Source organism: Sciurus carolinensis, chromosome 4 (genome assembly GCF_902686445.1).
Source record: "Sciurus carolinensis chromosome 4, mSciCar1.2, whole genome shotgun sequence".
Classification (NCBI taxonomy): domain Eukaryota; kingdom Metazoa; phylum Chordata; class Mammalia; order Rodentia; family Sciuridae; genus Sciurus; species Sciurus carolinensis.
Window position 1 is genome coordinate 8,345,271 of NC_062216.1, and position 20,383 is coordinate 8,365,653.

Sequence of the window (20,383 nt, forward strand, 5' to 3'; positions counted from 1 at the left end):
TCCCAGGTGAACCGCTGCCATTGCCTTACACACACACACACACACACACACACACACACACACACACACCGGCCCCCACTCTCAGGGGACCCTCGCCCAGCCATCTAATGAAGCACCCCAGAGGAAGCCTGTTTAAACACACTTTTCTGACGTCAAGAGAAGCAGTTGAGCCTTTCCTTCCTCGGTGCCACCTTCTCGCTCTCTGTTTGTTTTTTGAGGTGTGACAGCTTTACTTCTTACCTTTGGTATTTAAATAAGCACCTTGAGCCAGGGGCTCCGTGGCCACAGGGCAGCCAAGTCTCTTCCTGGGAGCAGCACCGAGGGGCATACCCTGGCTGTCAAGTTCAGGCTGCGCATGGGGGGTCTGCAGTGCCATCAGCCAGCACTAATAGAGACAGGTGGTGTAATCCTCTCACCTGGGAACTGGTCTGGAGTTCTGCTGAGACCAGGAATTGAGATTTTAACACCACAGAACATTTTCACAAGAGGTGAGCGGAAGTTCAGACTGAGGCTCCTGGGATCTTTGTTCTCTAATGAGCATCCAAGGAGGATTGCGAGGCCACCTGGAAGCCCCTGTCCCTCTGTCCCCTCATTGCACACACTCGTTTCAGCCCTGAACAGACACAACTGAGGACATACTCACCCAGGGCCTCCTCTTCTGAGGCTCAACACTCATCTGGGCTTTGCAATAGAGACAAGGACACTGGCCAGGGAAAAGGGATGATGGAAGAGATCTGAATTATGCCCAAGTGCTCCAGTGCATGACCGGGGTGACCCAGACTCCTAGGCACACTGTCACGTCTGCTCTCTCTTCTTTGTCACTTACAGTTCAGTCAAGCGCACAGTTCTCTGGGCCAGGTGCCATCTGCCTCTCTGTCTTACAGTCAGGGAAGTGAAGCCTCAGAGAGGCCGGTCCACCTCTTTGCCTGATGAGTGGCACAATCGTGCCTGGTTTGCAGGGCTGTAGGGCCCCAGACCTGTACTCAGCCCCATCACTGCCAGTCAACTCCATCAGACCCCTGGTTTACCCTCCCAGCATGTCCCCTCCTAGGAGCAAAAAAGGACTCTTTAACTACAGCCTGGTTTACATGGAACCCCGCTGGGTTCAGTTAAGAATGGATGTGCCAGTTCTAAAACAGATGCTGGGAAAGCAGCTTCTGAGGCAGAAAGGCCTGGTCAGTGCTGAGGCAGGCCCACACCCACAGAGGATGTGAAGGGAGCCAGTCCAGAGCCAGAAGCCTTCCTGGGAGGCACACGGAGGCAGGGGTGGCTGAAATCATGACCACAGACAGGGCACACTTTCCAGGGAGCATGTCTTTTCACACATTAATAGGTAAAAGAGATATATTTAAATTATTCTCACATAGTGAAGAAACAGGTATTTTTATTAATTAAAAGTTCCAACAACCTAGAAATGCATGCTAGCACTGCAATTCCATTGCTTACTCTGCTGAAAAGACCAGTGCATCTTTTCCACACAAACTGGTATGCATATACCAAGTGTATTTGTATATGTGCGTAGACTATTATACACACTTTTTAAAAATGGAGTACCTATAGTTTTGCAAATTGCTTTATTCACTTAACAATATTTCTTGTGATAAAGTTTGTTAAGGGGCTATATATAAATTAACTCTATAAATCATAAATATCCTACATGACTTATGGGGATTTCCTTAAAGTAGTCCCTGGTGCTCTTTAATTGTGATCCAAAAATAAGGCCTCCTCCTTACCACTCTGCCAATCAACAAACTCCCCAGCTAGTGACTTAACAGGGTTACGATTCTGAAGAGTTCTGCATCCAAAGACACCCCCTGAGACTCTCTCTCGTCTATTATTCTACTGAAATCATTAGTGGACAGATCAGGACAGTGGCCCTGGTGAACAGGTACACAATACAAAACTGTGCACTCAGACACAGGCATGCCATTCTCTGAGCCCTTCTCCATGCCAAGTGCTGTCCTGATCTGTACGTATCTCTTCATTCAGCCAGCAGCGTGGGTTGCTATAACGAAATGCCATAGAATGGATAAACTGTCTTATAAACACCAGAAATGTATTACAGTTCTGGAGGCCGGGAAGTCTAAGATCAAGGTGTTGGCAAATTCTGGGTCTGGTGAGGGCCCACTTCCTAGTTCAGACAGCCAGCTTCTCACTGCATCCTCACATGGTGGAAGTGGGAGGAGCTCTCTCAGGTCTCTTTTATAAGGTCACGAATTCCTCATGTGGGCACTGGGGGTTGGGTTTTAACTGACGAATTTCGGGGAGGTCACAAACATTCAATCTATAGCATGTATATTTCCTCATGTGGATGAAAAAACAAGACAGAGGACATTTAGTAACATTCCTAGGCTCAAGTGTTGGTAAGTGGCAGAAGAAGGTGGATCTGCGAATGCAGAATAGGCATGGAGTGGATTAGGCCCCAAGCAGGGGTCACATGCACCATTAGAGTGCTGCAGCTCTCAAGGCATCCTCGAGTTGTCTCTGGTAATCCTCACAGCAATGCCCTAGAATGGTAGACGAGAGGCGACACAACCACAGGTGTCATAGCAACATCGGAACCCTTAGCTTGGAGCTCATTGTGCTAATTACCACACCAAGGAATCCAGACCACAGCAGCAGAGCTCCATGGGCTGTGGGCTGCTTACCCAGCAAGCAGCTTAAGCAGGAGAGAAGGCTTACAGAGGGGCTCAGGGGAGCCCACAGTGAGGCCCAGCAACCTCCTCAGGTGACCAGTGTCCACTCCTCCCTGCCTGGTGGAGGCCCTGCCTGACATGAAGCTTTCTCACTCTCAGGTCAGGGGTCCTCTGTTAGCAGCGCAGTCCTGGAAACTTAAAGTGGGTAACTCGATCAGTCACCATCCCGCTTCTACTGCCCCCACTGGCCCTCCATCTGCTTCTGCTCTTTTCCTTTGCAAGCATCTCCCCGTCTCTACCTCCACCATCTTCCCCTCTCCCACCAGCTGCCCTTGAATACACCTCAGAATACAAAACACTACATTGCCACTATCTCACTGAAAGGTTAGGGGAAGCTAAGTTAGAACAATAAATAAAAGTTTTAAGGTAACGAGGGCATTGGATTGCTCTGCTGTCATCATAATGTTAATCTGGATCTCTAGGCATGAGTCTTAATGGTTGAGCTTTGAAGATTCTCATGGCCCTTTTGTGATGGCTACAGCTTAATGTCATAAAATTTGATAGGCACAGAGGAGGAATCCCAGGTAAGCATTGCTGCTGGGAAACCAGAAGGCATCATTGGACCAAGAAGCACACAGAGGCTTCTGTTCTCACTGGTCTTGGCTGGGGAGTGCTTTCCCACTCTGAGCTTCTGTAACACACTTTGTTTCTGTATGCACACATCAGGGCCTATGGCTCTGATTCACATGATTCCTTTAGCTTACATTTTCTGGCCTTGTGAACCTCTCTTTTGTAGTATTTATTACAGTTCCACCCTTATGTATATAGTTATTTGATCTGTGTCCATCTTCTCTGCTCGAAAGCAAACTCAGTGAGGGTAGTGGCCATGATTGTTTCTGTCCATCTTTGTAACTCTAGCTCCTAGCACCTGCCTGAAACAACAAATATTTGTTGAAATAATTATCCTAATTTCCATTTTACCTAATATTATACCTATCGAGTGCTCACTATGTGCAAAATGCCATTGCTAGCACTCATCACTCTGCATCAAGCTCACATGGTAAGCACTATTCTTCGTATTTTACAGATGAAGAATAGCAGCACAGAGGTGAGAAGTACTTTCCTATAATTAAAACTATCTCCTAATTATCCTAAGGTTTTCATGATCCTGCCTTCCTAAGTCTCAATCCCTTCTTGCAATCTTGTCCTCTACCCCACAAGATACCTGTGCTGTGAAAATACATTGACTTGCACCCTGTCCTCTCCCTCACTTCCTGGGTACTCAGTGATTGCTGTAGATATCCTTTGGCCTTTCTTCTTGCTAACATTTGTGAAACTAAAGACTTTACCTTGCCTGTCTAGAGTCCTAGTTAAAAGATGAGTTTCATTTAGACAAGTTTCACACAGGGTCCCCTGGCACTTGGGTGGTACTGTCTTCATCTTCCACTTGAGTGGGTAAGGCTTCCTTCCCACAGTAGCCTGAAGCTCGCTGAAGAGTCACCTGTCCAAAAACATTTCCAGTCTGCCTGAAGTTGTAATCGCTTACTTTTCGACACAGGCACATTAATCAAAAATTTTGAATATCCATGAAGTCCCTGCCATACTCAAATTGTTCTTCTCCGTGCTGGTATGGATATAGGCATGGATGTAATAAAGGCCAAGTTCCAAGGCGTGTGTTGTAGTGGATAAAATAAAGCAAAGCCTTGGCCCTGTAGAGGCGTCACTTCAAAGAGACACAAACGCTTCCCCAAACTCTGCAGTCGGCTTAACCTGGGATCCCACTGGGAGATCGACAGAAAGATGTGCTCCCTCCAGTCCACGCAGACGTCGCATCTGGCCCGGGGAGCACAGGTGGGGCCACGCCTTCCCTCCAGCCACGTTTCTCCAACTCCTCCTGCACACCGTTCACACCACACGATCCTAAGGCCTGTGGTTCACATATTTCCTTCCTAAGACTGGGAGCGGCTTGAGGGCAGAGAGCCGGTCCGCAATTCCGCGCGCTCAAGCCCCGCCCCGGTGGCCCCGCCCACAGACAGTGGTGGCCCCGCCCCTCCATCCTGGGATCGGGAGCGAGTCGCGCGCTGTGACGTCAGCAGCACGCGCCCCGCCGCTGCGGTCCGCTGGCGTGCTGGCCCCGTGCTTCCAGCTTGTCGGCTCGCCGGCCGCCTGGTTCTGCTGTGGCCAAGTCCGGAGGCCCGCGCGCTGCATACAACATGTCGATGCTGGCCGAGCGTGAGTGTCAGACGTGGAGGCCCGAGCCCGGCCCCAGGGGAAGGTGCGGGCCGGCGCTCAGTGGGGCGGGGGCGATCGCGCCGGGAGGCAGGGCTCAGCTCGCCCGGTCGACCGCAGAGGTGCCCCAACCCTGCCTGTTTCGGAAAGTTAGCGGCCGGTCTGCTAGTGAGAGGCCGCGAGTGCCACCTCGAGACTCGTGTCCTCACCCTCCGACGTGGACACACGCAGCGCGTTGGAAGGGGAGGCAGGACACCGTGACGCGGGACTCGGGCCGGTTCCCTCACTCGGGCCTTCAGTTTCCCCAGCAAAGCGGAAGTGGGTCAGGAGGATCTCTTCAGGCTGTGAGATCTTGTCGAAGATGTACCGGACCCAAAGAAGAAAGGCGAAAGGGTTGGAAGCATCAAGCATAGGGAGTCAGCCCTTGGGGGTCGGGGTGCAAGGCTAACGAGTATGTCTGAGACCTTGTTAGTTGGAGTTATTCCATCACTGGAGTGTTGGCTGCTGCGCTTTAGACGTTTACCTTCTGGGGAGTGAAGTCCATTAGTACCTCTTCCCTGGAGAAACCAACTTCTGGATGGGACGTGTAGCTAAGATTGCTTGCCACCAGGTGGCAGTCGTGCCATTCATGAACAGCTGGTCCTTAACTTGGACGTTGTGTGCTGGCTGAGCAATGAGCAGAGAGAAACAGCTTATTTAACAGACCAACAGCCGTTGGACAGGGATTTTGCACAATAAATGCTGTCAACTTTCTATATCTAAGAGATCATTGAAGGATTAGGAGCACCAAACAAAATTGGTCAGGCACCGTCCCTATTTTACAGGGGCACAAATCCAGGTTCAGAGGGAAATAATATCTTCCAATTCACTAAGCTAGAAAGCAACAGAGTTGATTTGGTGGTCTCTGTGTCTTTACAATTTTGCCACTAAGAGCAGGAGTTTTCTATTATTTTTAAATAAGAATTCATAGAAAGAAATTTCTTTCTTATTCTCCTGTAATGATGACATGTGAAAATTAGAACCTAGACTGCTAAGATCTTTTCTGGTTCTCAGTCTTTGATGAATGCTTAAGTCAGCATGGACTTGGGGACACTGGTCCTGGCTTTGCTATTTGCTTATGCGTGTTTCCTTGATTAGGTTCTGAGTCTTAAAAATTTCTTCTCACTAGGTCAGTTTAAAAGTTCATGAGATGGTGATGTGAAAACACTTTGAAGTGTTGTAAATGGCATATAGGTTTAAAGTACTATTTGGAGGTATCAGTGATTCAGACTACATGATTTCAAGAGAATATTTTCAGTTCTCCTCTCCCCTCCAATACTCCAAATTTTCACGTTTGTCATGATAATATATAACATTTTTTGTCTTTTTTCATAATTTGCTGAGTTAAAGTTTATGTCATTCCCTGTGGTAAGATACTTAGGATTAGTGTTCTCATTTTAGAAATGAAAAAGTAGAAGTATAGAAAAGTTCCAGTCCCATAATTTCACTACCTAGTAATTTTTTTTCCTGATAGTTTATAAAAATGGGGTCATCCTATAGGTTCAGTTTTATATCCTACTTTTTGCCCCTAACATAAGGTAGTGAATATTTTCACTTCATTAAAATGTGTTTTCGTTACTTCTTGCTGTATGGACTATATTTAGTTTTTTTTTTTTTTTCAGTATTTGCATTTATTCTATTTTTTAAATTTACTAGTTTTTTTTAATTTTTTTTATTTCTCAAAAGCATTCTTCAGCTGGGTGCACCTGTAATCCCAGCAACTCGGGAGGCTAAGGCAGGAAATTCACAAGTTCAAAGCTAACCTCAGCAATTTAGTGAGACCTTAAGCAACTTAGTAAGGCCCCGTCTCAAAATAATAATAATAATAATAATAATGAAAAGGACTTGGGGTATGGTTAAGCCCCTCTGGGTTCAATTCCTGGTGCTCAATCCCTAGTACTGCAAAAAAAGAAAAAAAAAAATCTTCAGCCTTTGTTTCTCTAATTATCAGATACTATCCTGTTGGTCTCCCTCATGTAAGACAAATATTTTATTACTCCACTTTTCAGTCTTCATATAATTTGCAGCTTTAGGCTCAGGTTATTTATCAAGATATTACTTTTTTCATAGATGTTTTTCTTTCCAAGACCTATTTATTTAGTTAGTTATATGAACCCAGGGGCGCTTAACCACTGAGCCACATCCCCAGTCCTTTTTTATATTTTATTTTGAGACAGGGTCTCACTGAGTTGCTTAGGACCTTGTTAAGTTGCTGAGACTAACTTTGAACTTGGAATCTTCCTGCCTTAGCCTCCTGATCTGCTGGGGTTACAGATGTGTGCCACTGTGCCTGGCTAAGACCAATTTTTGACTTGTAGTCATTATGTTTTATAATTATAACACTATAGTTAATGAATTTTAACATTCATCGCATTAAAATTTTATATGTGGTTTTCTCAATCTTGAATATGTCTTGAATAACTTTTTAACAAAAATACATGGGAAGTGTATTTTGAGCTCTTGAATATCTTAAAGTGTTTTTGGAAAAATAAAAAAGGCAGAACTTCTGATCCTGGCTGTTGGGACTCAATGCACTCTTTGTACTAAACTTGGTGCTGACATGAGCCATGTGGTATCAGGTATGAGTGACTGAAAGTGAAGTCCATTTGCACCTCTTATATGGAGTGACCTGAAACATCCTGTTGTTTATTGGGGTGATCTGAAACATCCTGGTGGAGCCATTTACAGTTAGATCTCCAAATAAGAGGAGCCCCTGCTAGAGAATGGTTGAATACTTCATCCCAAATAGTGATTCAGCAGATTCAGTCCACTCTACCTGAGGCCTAATGCTGTCCCTTACACTGCTGTACTAGGTTGTCTCAGGGGTCCTCAAGCCCACCCCCAGATTAGTAGTCTCTGGGATTCAGAGAGTGATCCAGCACATAGTCATATGATTCCGATTTATACGAGCTGAAGGATACTAAGCAAAGAAGGAAAAGAAAAAGATGCACAGGCAAAGTCCAGGAGAAGGAGGCACAGGCTATCAAGTCTTCTCCTGGTGGGCTCATCACCACAAGCTTAATTCTTTGAACAAGGAAGTGTCTCAGAAGGAAACAGGTGTCCAGCATAAACCACATCATCTGTATAACAGTGAGCCACTTGTACAAGTCCTAAGATTCATGGGAACCCTCCTGAATCCCAGCCAGAGACCACCCTTGTCAGCAAGGCTTTCAGAGGGCAGCAGTCAGACCTGCTCTTACGTTTTTCTGCACACAGTCTTAGCAAGGCTGACATCAGCACAGAGCAGATGGGGCGGAGGTCGGGGGCAAGAGTGATAAAAGTGAGTCAGTCAGATCAGGCCAGAGACAGTCTCTCTCTTCTCTTCTCTCTCCTCCCTCGCCCCCTCTCTCTCTCTCCTTCCCTCCCAGTGGTGCTGAGAATGGAACCAAGGGTCTTGTGTACATACTAGGATGGAGACAGTCTTCTGGCTAGGATTTCTCAAACCTGCAAACTTGTACAAAGCTGGATTGAGGAAACGTTGCAGGGAAATATGGTTCAGGTCAAATAAGTTTGGGAAACATGTCATGTCTACTCTGCCCCCTTTCATAGGATTTGCACATTTGCATTTAAAATATTTTGAGAAATTCTTCAGTTAAATTTTCTTTAATCCAGTATTATTATTATTTTTTATTTTAATAGGGAGTGCCACTTCCCCCTGCTTCTCACCCCACCTCTTTTATATCTTTGCTTTGGAAACACCACTTTATCCCCCTTGGTTGAGGATACCTTCCCTTCCCAGGGGAAGAGGAACTGATCTTTGGTGGCTGATCTCTGTGTAGCATTGTAGTTCACTGTATATAAACAAGCAATATGGACTAGAGGCGTTTTCCTACAGAGTATGGGCTCAGTCATTCTCAGAACTGTCTCCTTCATCCAGGCCTCAGTCAGAGACCCCTGGCAAGCATGGTACAGAAATATGAACTCCAACACACCAGTAACCAGGGTACATAGCAGATACTGGTTAATAAGGATTATCTCTGGTTTGCTGTTCATTAGCAGAGACAATGTTATGCTGAATGTTTACCTAGGTAAGTCAAGTGGTAACTTAGCTAGGGAACATTTTTTGGGTCACCTTTTTCTTGTAGAACGCTATAAATTTGAGTCCAACTTATTTTGCTTTGTAAGTGAACTCTTTTCTGCTTACATGCTTTAATGGGTTTCTTTTGCTAGGGTGCGTAGTTAAAGGTCTCTATTGATTTTTCATGCAGCACAATGTGCCCCTTTGACTGGAGGTTGTTCTAAATTGTGTTTTTAAACTGCCAAGGTCAGAGGCTGCTGTTGAGAGTTAATGTATTGGATTGATGCAGGAGGTAAACAGTTTCTAGGGGTTGATTATTTGTATGCTTTTAACAGAATACTTTGATGAGACTCAAAGCAATTCCCTTAATTCAGTTATGTTCTTTCCTCCTTTTTTTCCCTTTTCTTTCTTGTTTATTCATGCATTTATTCACATATTTATTGAGTGCCCAGTGTGAGCAAAGTATTTTTTTTCTATTTTTACTTCTTGCAATGAAATGTAAGAAAGATAAGAAATGAATATTACTCTTAAGACTATAGTGCAATAAGAAACATAAAAGATATATATAAATAACTATAATGCAGTAGAATATAATTCAGTGCCAAAAGAGAAACATAATTTCTATCAGAGTTCAGTGAATAAGTCATGGCCTATAGGGCATTCCAGTGAGAAGGGAGAGTATGGTTACGATCTTAAGTCGATCTTAAGTCACGTGTGTGGCGGTGCAGTAGACATCCCCAAGATCATAACACCTGTGGTAAATTGCGAATTAAGAACATAGGCTTTGAAGTCGGTAGGACCTTAACGTTTTAGAAGGGATTTGGTTTTTGTCTGGGGATATTAGGCAGTTTCTTTCTGTCTCAGATCTTATCATCTGAAAGGTCCAGCTAAGAATACCTCCCTTCATTGGATTGCCATGAACATAGGACCTGGTTTGTGTCCAGCATTTGGCACATCACATGGGGCAGTGAGAGCGTGACGAGGGCCCCTGCTGCTGTGCCTGTGGTGACGACGCTGCCCATGCTGAAGGTGGAAGGCCTGACTTGCACGTCAAGTGCTTGTTGTGGTGCGTCACAGTGAGAGGGGACAGTGAACTCTTAGTCAACTTGTATGTTAATGGGGACCAGGGGCAATGACCCAGTCGTTGCCATTCCACTGGGCATTGAGTCTGCATCTGTAGGCACTGAAGCCCAGCACAGTCCTTGTGTGCAGGTGTGTCCTCATGTCCCTCTGGTTTGAACGTAAGTTGTTGAAGAGACACTTTTTCATTTATAGGTCGGCGGAAGCAGAAGTGGGCTGTGGACCCAAGAAACACTGCGTGGAGTAATGATGATTCCAAGTTTGGCCAGAGGATGCTGGAGAAGATGGGGTGGTCTAAAGGAAAGGTATTTTGGGGGAAAGCAACCAAAACAAAACAAACTAAGCTGTGCCAAGAGATCATGAGTCAGGAGAAAACATCCTTCTTAGGAGTCGGAGAGAAATTTATGTTTTGGATCAATAAGTGATTTTGGAGAAATAAATTATGTTATTAGATGTTGATAAAATTAGAATGGACTGTAAACATCAGCTCTCTTTATCATTTAAGCCGCTATGGTAAGCATCTTTCTTAGACATCACATTTTAATTAGTTACCTTGGAATCATACTTAACCTTCCCAGCTTCAGACTGTGCTTCAGAGTCATATTTGTTCCCCGCTGTAGCTAGAACACACCGGTGTTCACACATTCCATTTATTCCTGACTCTAGTAGGGCTCCTGTTGTATCTTCACACTAATTGGTTCTTGTCAAGGGCTGTGGGACTCTTGTCAAGTCCAGTGGACCCTATTTTGTTCTCACATTACGTAGCCCTGTAGCAGCATTGGATATGACCGACTGTTTCCTCCTCAAGACATTCATGTCTTGGCATCCATAGTACTACCCCTTCCCCTGGTTTTTCTTTGACCTCACCAGCCACTTCTTAATTTGTTGTTATTTTTCTTCCTCTAGACTTGAACTTTGGAGCTCCTCTGGTCCAGCTCCAGGCCCTTTTCTGTATCGCTCAGGTGACATCATTCCTTGCCATGCTATGCTCTGAATTATGTAAAGTCTACGACTAGTCACTTTGCTGTTTCTAGTCCAGGTCTGTCCTCTCTGCTGCAGATTTGCAAGTTCATTTGTGCATTGGCTTTTCTGCTTGAGTAAGCACTTCAAGGATGTCATTTTAATTATAAACCTCTTGACCTCTCCACACCTCTCTTTTCCTTTCCAGGTTGTCTTGATTTTTGAAAATACTACCTGTGCACTCGAGCCTGAAACCTTCAATTCCCACTCCCTGTCCTTTCTGGGTACATAGACCACTGCGCTGGTCCAGCCACTGTCTCTGCCTGTCCCGATCCCCTCAACACTCTTCTCATGCCTCCCCACTCCCTTTTCCTCCTGGATCCATTTTGTCCTACAACAGCCACCATGACCTTTAAAGATGCAGAAATTAGATCATGTTATTCCCTTGCTTGTATTCCAGTGGTTTCCAGGGGTTTTTAAAATCAAATCCACATTTCTACTGTGACTTGCAAGATCCTGTTAGGTCTAGCCCCTTGCTGGCATCTTACGTTCCCTTGGCTTACTTGGCTGAAGCGCTCTGGGTATTGTTCAGGTCCTCTAGAGCACCAGGCTGTGCCCAGCTAAGGGGTTTTGCATTTGCTTTCCTCACATATGTTATATAGTAGAGCCATAGACTCCCACCAGCTTCCAGGGGCTTCTGTTTGTAGCAGACCTCTGCTTTTGAGCATTAGCAAGGAGAGTGTTACCCAGTGTCTTATGTGGTCTTATATCTGGACTCAGATAGAAGAATTGACATTCATTATTATAAGGGAATCCTTGATGTGGCAGACATTGTCTCCTGAGAGTCCACTGGGCTGTGTTGCCTTTGAGGGTGAGGATAATGTCTCACCCTAGAGTTCAGTCATTAATTGAACCGTTGATGTGGGAAGAAAGAGACTACCTCTCCACCTAATAAAAGTGCTAACTCTGTTTATTTTCCACAGGGTTTGGGGGCTCAGGAGCAAGGAGCCACAGATCATATTAAAGTTCAAGTTAAAAATAACCACCTGGGACTTGGAGCTACCATCAATAATGAAGTGAGCAAGGGTGTGCCTTGGGGTTCTCTTTGCATAATAGACTTCAGTTTTGTACATATGAAAATTCTAATGCAGTCAAGTTGGCTAACACTTTCAACTGCTCACGTGTAGTGTCTCTGTTGGGCAAGGGAAGGGCCCATGGCTAGCTGGCCTTCCATCTTGTGCCCTGCCCTTCACTACCGTGCTTCCTTGTCCTCCTGGGGTCATTTACCTGCTTATGCCCAAGATATCCAAATGGATTGTATTGATAAACTTTGCAGAAAGTCTTTATTTTATAGAAGTGTTCTTTTCAGGAGAGGATGGATTTTCTATCTGTACTCGTGTTCAGATATTAGTTATATTGTTAAAAGTTGGCATTTAGTGTAGGAAATTCTGCAAGAAAGTTGTGTTCTTTCCCTTTCTCACTCTTCTGCATTCAGCAGCTGGTGGGGGGCGGGGGCACATTTGCTCACACGTTGGCACTGTGATTAAATCCAGCGGCCCACCATACCTTCCACACTCAGTATCTGTTTTCTTTAGAAAGTATCTAAGATGAAAACTTTCTTCCTAAGTTCTTGCAGCCAACAGAATCTGGGAGAAAATTGAGAGAATGACTTTTTAGTTATGTAAACTGAATTATTTTGATTACTTCAGTGGCTCTGAGTAGAAGATTGGAATAGCTAAAATTTTCAGCCACTTAAGAAAGAGTCTGTGTCTGGGTTTTTTTTTTGGCGGGAAGGGGTAGGGGTGGGGAGGTTACCAGGGATCGAACTCAGGGGCACTTGACCACTGAGCCACATCCCCAGCCCCATTTTATATTTTATTTAGAGACAGGGTCTCACCAAGTTGGTTAGTACCTTGCTGTTGCTGAGGCTGACTTTGAACTCGTGATCCTCCTGTCTCAGCCTCCTGAGCCACTGGGATTACAGGCATGTGCCACCACACCCACCTCAAATAATATTTTGATGAAAGGTTTAAAATTTCATATTAACTGCCAGATTCCCTTGCTTCTGAAATATTTCTTACTTGCCTTTCACTCAGCTTTTTGGTATTTTCAGGACAACTGGATTGCTCATCAGGATGATTTTAACCAGCTTCTGGCTGAACTGAACACTTGCCACGGGCAGGAAACAGCAGGTAGGGAACTTTAGCATCCTTGACCTTCAGATCTACAGGCGGTGTCGTCTCATTGTAGAAGAGTCTTATCAGTTCTTTACTATAAGCACTGTATATCTGAAAGCCAGTTGACTGGAGCTATGTAGATTCTTGGTTCTGTTTTCATTATTCTGGTGCTTTCATTGAATGACCCTATAGCCATCAGCATGCACTTTTCCCCCATTCAGAGTTTGAGAATGACAAGATAAATCCGTTCGGGTTACATCTGAAATAGTAAAGTTAGCTTTACAGGGAAGCTTGAGTACACAGAAAAGATATTTTTAAAATACAAGCAGGAAATACCAGTCCAGACCATAAACAGACTACCAGCAGAGCCTCCATAGAGAAGCCTTTGCTATGGCGTTTGTTTTGTCTTGTAATTCATCTAAGAGTTTGGATTGCTCGGGTATGTAACTTTTTTCCAGTTCAAACTCCTAGGCTCAAGCAGTCCCCTTGCCTCGGTCTCCCAGGTGGCTGGGTCTGCGGGTGTGCACCACCCTCCTGGCCAAGCACCAGGTATCAGTCAGCATCAGGTATCTTACAACAAGGATATCCAGCGGCCAGTAAATATGTGACAGGGCACGTGGCCACATTAGCCTTCAAGAAAGTGCAGAATAAAGCCACAGCATGATGCCACTGCCCACCCACTGGAAGGAGTCAGATAATGGCAAGTAGCTGAAAATGTGGAGTAGTGGGAATTCCATGGTGTGTAGGTGGACATGAACATCTGGATCAGTTTGGAATTATTTACAAAAGTGGAAGATCTGTATAACGTCTTTACCCGCCTAACAGACACCTGTGCTTGGGGCCTGGGAAACATGCATAGGAGCACGGATGGCATTGTTTGCAGTACCCACAGACTCATAATAGCCCAGATGCCCACCAGTGATAGAATGGATACATGCACTGCCATGCCACCTTTGTGAATGCAGAGAAGCACATTAGAGTTTTATGCAAACGTGTGCAACAGGGTTGGCAAATGATTTATGTCAGGGGCTAGAGAAATATTTTATAGACCACAAAAACCTCTGTCAAAACAACTCCACTAGTATGTTGGAGTGTGAAAGCCACAGTAGACCACATAAAACTTTATTTACGAAAACAGGTGACTGATTGGATTTGGCCCACAGCTATAGTTTTGTCATCTGGTCGAAGACTCATTCACTTGGTGTTGACCAAAGAAGATGGACAGAGGTGCATCCAGTGTGGTTCTACTTCTATAACTTCAGCTAGCAGGCAGAACTTTGGCATCGAGGTGCCATACAGGTGGTAAAATCATGTTAAAAACCAAAGTGTGTAGTGTACTGTGGAGATCATGATAGCACGTCTTTGGGAAGGGGCTCCTGAGGCATTGCCTTCTGGGCTGGTGCCAGTGTCTGGCTGCTTGATCTAGCTGGTAGTTACAGATACTTGTGGACATCATGCACCTTTGGCACCCCCTAAAAAAAGAAAGAAAAATAAGAGAAGTAGTTAAAATAAAAACAAGGGGGTGGGAGCAAGGATTCTTGCAAAAAAATGAGATAGTGGTTATCCTAAGATGTGCTTCTCACCTGGCAGCAATATTGCCACCCACAGGACATCTGGCGATGTCTAGGGACACTTTTGAATGTCACAGTCAGCGAGGTGTTATTGGCATCTCTGGAAAAGGTCAGAGATGTGGCTAAACATCCAGCAGAACACAAGACAGCTGTCCATTACCACCACAGACGGACAACTAATTACTATGCTCAGAGTGTCAGTAGTGCAGAGGTTGAAACTGAGCCAGGAAGAAGCAGCAGAAAATGAGAAGGGGCGCATGGGTGCTGGATGCTTCTGGATACTTCTGAATACTGGTAGTGCCTTTTTTCTAGTTCTGGAGGTGGTTGTGAAGGGGTTTGCTTCACTTGACTGTACAGATTTTTAAATACATCTGTGTATTATGGTGTGTTATCTGGTTACCTTGAGACCCATGATAAAATTGCTGGGTCTCTTTTTGGTAGACTTAGGGTGAAATAGCCTGTGTTGTTGATGTTACAACTATAGGCTACAATGAGAGTTACCAGACAGTAACAGGCCCAGCAGTTTGAATAACAGGGATCGACTTCTACCTCAATGAATATCCAGTAAAATGAGTCACTTTTCCTAAACAAGTTTGGTGTCATGACTTGTGTGTCACTCAGCCTTGAGGTGCCCTTGCCACCACTGTACTCATAGAAGTGAAGTTCTCTGAGTCTGGGATCCTTTTCTCAGAGGCATCCACATGCCATCCCTAAACAGGGAAATGGTCATATTTGAACTTTTGTATTATAGCTTTTTTACTTAGTACTTGAGAATACTCTGTAACTTTTCAGGCCAAAGGAATGCCAAGAAATGATCTGCTGCAAGATCCCATAAAGAAAGGAGCTATGAGGTTCAGTTTTATGGGTAGGGAAAAGAGAAAGCAGATTTTTCAGAATTTGCTTTTGAACTTTGATGGTGATCGTTGGGGAGTGACTTTCTTCTAGTGATGGTATTAAGATTACTGCATTCTAAGTGAGAGATGCCATTGCAGCAGTTCTGGGGACCCTGACTTAGGTCCTCCTTATCCTAGACTGATGGCTGGGACTGAGCGCTGGGGCTGGTCCCTGCAGCGGTCCCTCCTGGCATGTTGCAGGCAAGGGGGCTGTTTCAAGGGACGCAGTGGAGCCCTTGTTATCGTCAGGAAGGCTGTGAGTGTCTAACAGATTTCAAGAGGTGGTGCCTTGTCCTCGCACAGCCTCCTTCAGCGGTTCATTTGCGTAGGGTTAATCTTCCCTTTCTGCCTAAAACCTGAAAGTGTTTGAGATAATCTGAAAGCTGCTGTTATTAATCTGTAGGTAAATTCCACCTCCAGGCCACTAGAGGGAGCTGGTAGCCCGATGGCAGTGATCCTGCAGTTGGAGGTGCTTACATCTCTAGCTCAGTACAGTCCAGACCAGCCCTCCCTGATGACCATCCCCGGACTGAAGAGATCCTTTACAAGATTCCATTCAGGGAAAGCCTGTCCCAAGGAACTGACGTGGACAGCTAACATGTTATTTTCTTGCCATGCTGTCTTCGGGAAATACAGTGTCTTCATCCAAGTGATATTCTGGTCACAGTCACATATTACATGTATTAAAGTTGTAAATCATAATAACCTAGTAATTTCTTTTCTGCAATATTTTTATTTCCTTAAGATCACAGCAAATTCATACCATTTGACTTTTTACTAATCAGACATTTTGTTCTGTCTTCATATTCTTTAAAATTTCATTTCTAAAAATTCTTTCAAATTTCTTCCTTCCCTTAGGGGGCATCTTACAGTGCTTTAACATTTTGCAGCCAGGAAATTGACACTTGGTGTTACTGTTATGTAGACCACAGACCTTTTTCACTCCTTTCCATTTTTTCAGGTTTCATTCATTTTCATGTGCAGTTTTATCCCAAGTTTAGACCCACACAGTCCCACCTTGATCAAGATGCAAGATCAACTGTTCCACCATCACAAGGAGGGGCTTGTATTCATAACCACCTTGCACCCCGTCAACTTTCAGCACCACACTTTCATCTCTGTCCCTGGAAACTGCCAGTCTGTTCTCCATTCATGTAGTATGAGAATGTTATATAAATGGAATCATTCAGTAGGTACCCTTTTTAGATCGACCTTCCTCACTGAACAGGTGCCCTAGAGGTCCATCTAGGTTGACATGTGCATCGACAGCTCAACCCTCTCTGTTGTAGAGTGACAGTTCCTGTGAGGATGTGCCAGAGTTGACTCAGCCATTCATTTACCTGTTGAAGGACTTTGGAGTTATAGCCAGCATTTATAAGGTTAATAGGAGCACTTGTGTATAGATCTTGTGTGAAAACAAGTTTTCATTTATTACCCTCAAGGACTTTATACATCAGGAGGGTAAACTTGCCTGATGCATAGGGCACAGTTGGAAAAATAGTCCAAATCATTTGATTAGAGCTCAAAAATAAATGATGGGACTCCTTGTAATCTTATTTAAATATGACCATTGATTGTAAGAGAATAAATAAGAATGGATTACACAGATTTTAATGTAATGTTTTTCATCTTTTTTAAGACTCTTCAGACAACAAGGAAAAGAAATCTTTTCACCTTGAGGAAAAGTCTAAAATCTCTAAAAACCGGGTCCATTACATGAAATTCACGAAAGGTAAGCTACAGTCTCTGTCTGTTGTTGAAGTCTGTGTGGAAGCCGAGTTTCCTGACGCATTCTCAGCATTTGACCAGCAGGGGTGACTTGCCGTGTGTGCTAAGTGGGGAAGTCTGCACTTGTTAAAACGCAGACTCGGCTTGTGGAGTGAGAGGCCCAGCTGAGGTTCCAGGTCCTGTGACAAAGCCAAAAATGGAAGTCAGCATGCTGCTTCGAGGAGAAAAGGAACATTATGTGGCTAGGTCAGAAAATAATTGAATTATTCAACCTTTTTAGCCACATTTTTGTGTTTGCAGAACTGAGTGTTGGTGTTGAACGACTCCTAACAAGCCCGTTCAGAGAATCCTGGTCCACATGGAGAGCTCATCAGTGAAAATCGCATGCCCACGTTGACCCTTGTAACCTTCTGGTCTCTCCGTCTCATGGAACGTTAATGTGGGCATCCCAGGACCTTCACCGGGTGGTGTTGGAGAACAGGCGGTGAATCCTGTCTTCCCAACTCCATACCCCTCGCAGCTCCTGTGCCCCAGTTGTTCGTGGTGCAGTTGTGCCCTGTAGCCACCAGGTGTTGATCTTGTCCTGGTGAGAAACCATTACCTGGAGCTAATCAACTCCCAGATGTTACCCTGAGAACAGCCACACCGCCTGTTTTTATGTGATGTACTTAGAGTGTGCTAACTGATGCAGACGATCCCGTCACCATTGGATCTTCTTGCCTGTGAGACCGGATGTATTTTCTACCTTGATATGCCAGAAGAGGCATCCCTTGCTTTGAACTTGATGACTCGACTGGGAGGCTCTGGTCCAAGACCCCAAAGGGTAGAGCTGTGTTTGGTTTAAAGGAGAGGCTGTGCGGAGCTGAGGGCATCGGGGTGGAATGACAGAACTGGGCGCGGGGGTCCGAGACGTCTCTGCCTCTCCCAGCAGGTGTGTTTGGAGTCGCTCTCGGTGGCATCCCATTTTCTTTCAGGTAGTCACTTAGTTGTTAGCCTGGGTGACTTCTAGCCAGGGTTCTGTCCCCTCTTCAGCCTACTGCAGGACAAAGACCGACTTGGTTGGCCCCTCCATCCTCCTGAGTGGCAGGAGTGGTCCTTTCACACCCAGGCCCTTCAGTGGCCCTTGTCTTTTCATCAGCGCCAGTAGAAAAAATGGCCATGCCCTGAGCGGTGCTGTTGCGGAGCACAAGAGTGACACGAAGCGACCGCAGCTCTTGTGTGGCATGGCAGCCGTTTAAGCTCGCCCTGCAGTGGAGTCTTCTCCAGTCCCCTGGTGCCTGACTGCATGCCTCGCTTCATCTGGAGCCTCAGCCCAGCGGGGATGTACGCTAATCTGCACTAAGCTGCTCAGTGCTGGGAGCACCTGCTTTCTATTTCTAGCTAAGCCACTCCCGTGCTGGTGACCTGTCAGCTTGTGCATTGTGCCTTCATTTTCTCTCTTAAAATGAGACTTGCATGTTCATTACCCTCACCTGGGGAGAAGGGACGTGGGTATGCAGAAAAGAAAAGAGTCCAAGAAATGTTGTTAGAGAGGTTGAAGAAGAGATTGAGAAATGGAGGTCATGCAGACTGGAAGTCAATAGAAAAGATGAGAAGGAAGCAGAAATCCCGGCGGTGAAGAAATGATAATTTACCCTCCATCTCCACCATCCCAGTGGAGTCTCCTGATCTCCTCTGGAGTCATGTTGTCACTGGTGTGAATGAGAAACCTCAGGCCTCCCCTAGCAGTCACTCTCAGACTTGTCACTGAACCATTTTCCATCTTCCAGACTCAGTTTCTTCTTGTAAAACAAGGAAACATTCGTAAGGCCCTGTGAAGCTCTCAGCTAGGTTCTGTTTTATGATTTGTGAGCGATGGCTTCTTTTATGGAACTTGTGCTCTTCAGCATTGTGAATACGAGGGAGTCCAATGCCTACAGGTGTGCTCAGAACGAAGTTACTAATTCACTTAGTTGAGGAGGATGATTCACACTGCGACTCCATCTGTGGTCCAGGAAACTAAAATGTAGGAAAGTAGCTTTTTTATTTTTTTGAGTCTCACCATGTTGCCCGGGCTGGCCTTGAACTCAGCTTGTTAAGTAATTGGGATTGCAGACTTTGTATATAGCCTGTTGAGGGTGAAGATAAACATTTTACCCACTAGCAAGTGGTGTTGGAAAATTTGCTACTGCCTGAATATCAACTGTATCATTTAAGTTCTCTTACATAATTCTTCTTCTAGCCACAAATCATACGCTTTTGATTTGAAATAATTTATTATATAATTTTAAGTTACTTTTGTCCGTATTTGTTTAAAACCTAACTCCAGTGTGGTGTCTTTTAATTTGAAAAATGGTGAGGCCACCTCTGCAAAGGGGAAAATATCAATTTATGCAAAACTGTTTTTAAGGTTTTTTTTAATCTGCAGAGTGGGAAACTGTCAGGAGAGCGTCGCTCTTCCTCCTCAGTTATACCCGGGTGCGTGCAGGGCTGCATTAGCTGGGTTGGTACTACTCGTCATTGTCATTACGCAGCCCTCCTTGCCCACTCATATGCTTTTCACTGGTGACGTGCTTTCCAGGTATTTCGCAGTGCACAGAGTGGCTGACTCCTCCCATAGTTGGACACTGACAGGAAGGACCCTTGTTCTTATCTTGCTCTTCAGATTTTAAATACAAAAAGCACCACCTTGCCCTTGTGAAAAGTGCACTGTCTCCTGACGGCTTATTCAGGTCCCGGTCATTCACCCACCTGGTTCTTTCAGACTCATGGCTTCCCAGTGTCCTTTGTGGTAAAGTCGCCCTTGTCTCCTTCCTGCCCCCCGGGCTGTCATTCCCCTACATTGCATCTCAAGGGAAACCAACATACAGTGTTAATTTATTCTTGGTTTAAGAATGCGGTGAGTTTTTAAGTAATTTAAGCAACTATCTAAGTCTTAAATGTTTTTATTTAATAAATATATTTCTAAAACCTGTATTTCTTTGCCCTTGTCCCTTTGTACTCTGAGCAAACTCTACTTTTCTATGCACTTTTTTAAGCCTCGATTATAATTTGGTGTTGTCTGCAGCTACTG

At 44.9% G+C, this 20,383-nt stretch overlaps 1 protein-coding gene across 2 annotated transcripts in view; it reads left to right on the plus strand.

Moving 5' to 3' along the window:
* Window positions 1-4,740: 4,740 nt before the first annotated feature.
* The window catches only part of Pinx1 (PIN2 (TERF1) interacting telomerase inhibitor 1), a 68,783-nt gene continuing 53,140 nt past the window's right edge, over window positions 4,741-20,383 (plus strand). For both annotated transcript variants that reach the window (XM_047548272.1, XM_047548273.1), the window contains exons 1-5: window positions 4,741-4,868; window positions 10,198-10,307; window positions 11,946-12,038; window positions 13,076-13,154; window positions 17,243-17,335. In XM_047548272.1, coding sequence (XP_047404228.1) covers window positions 4,850-4,868; window positions 10,198-10,307; window positions 11,946-12,038; window positions 13,076-13,154; window positions 17,243-17,335 — 394 coding nt within the window. In that variant the 5' untranslated portion in view covers window positions 4,741-4,849. The remainder of the gene's footprint in view (window positions 4,869-10,197; window positions 10,308-11,945; window positions 12,039-13,075; window positions 13,155-17,242; window positions 17,336-20,383) is intronic.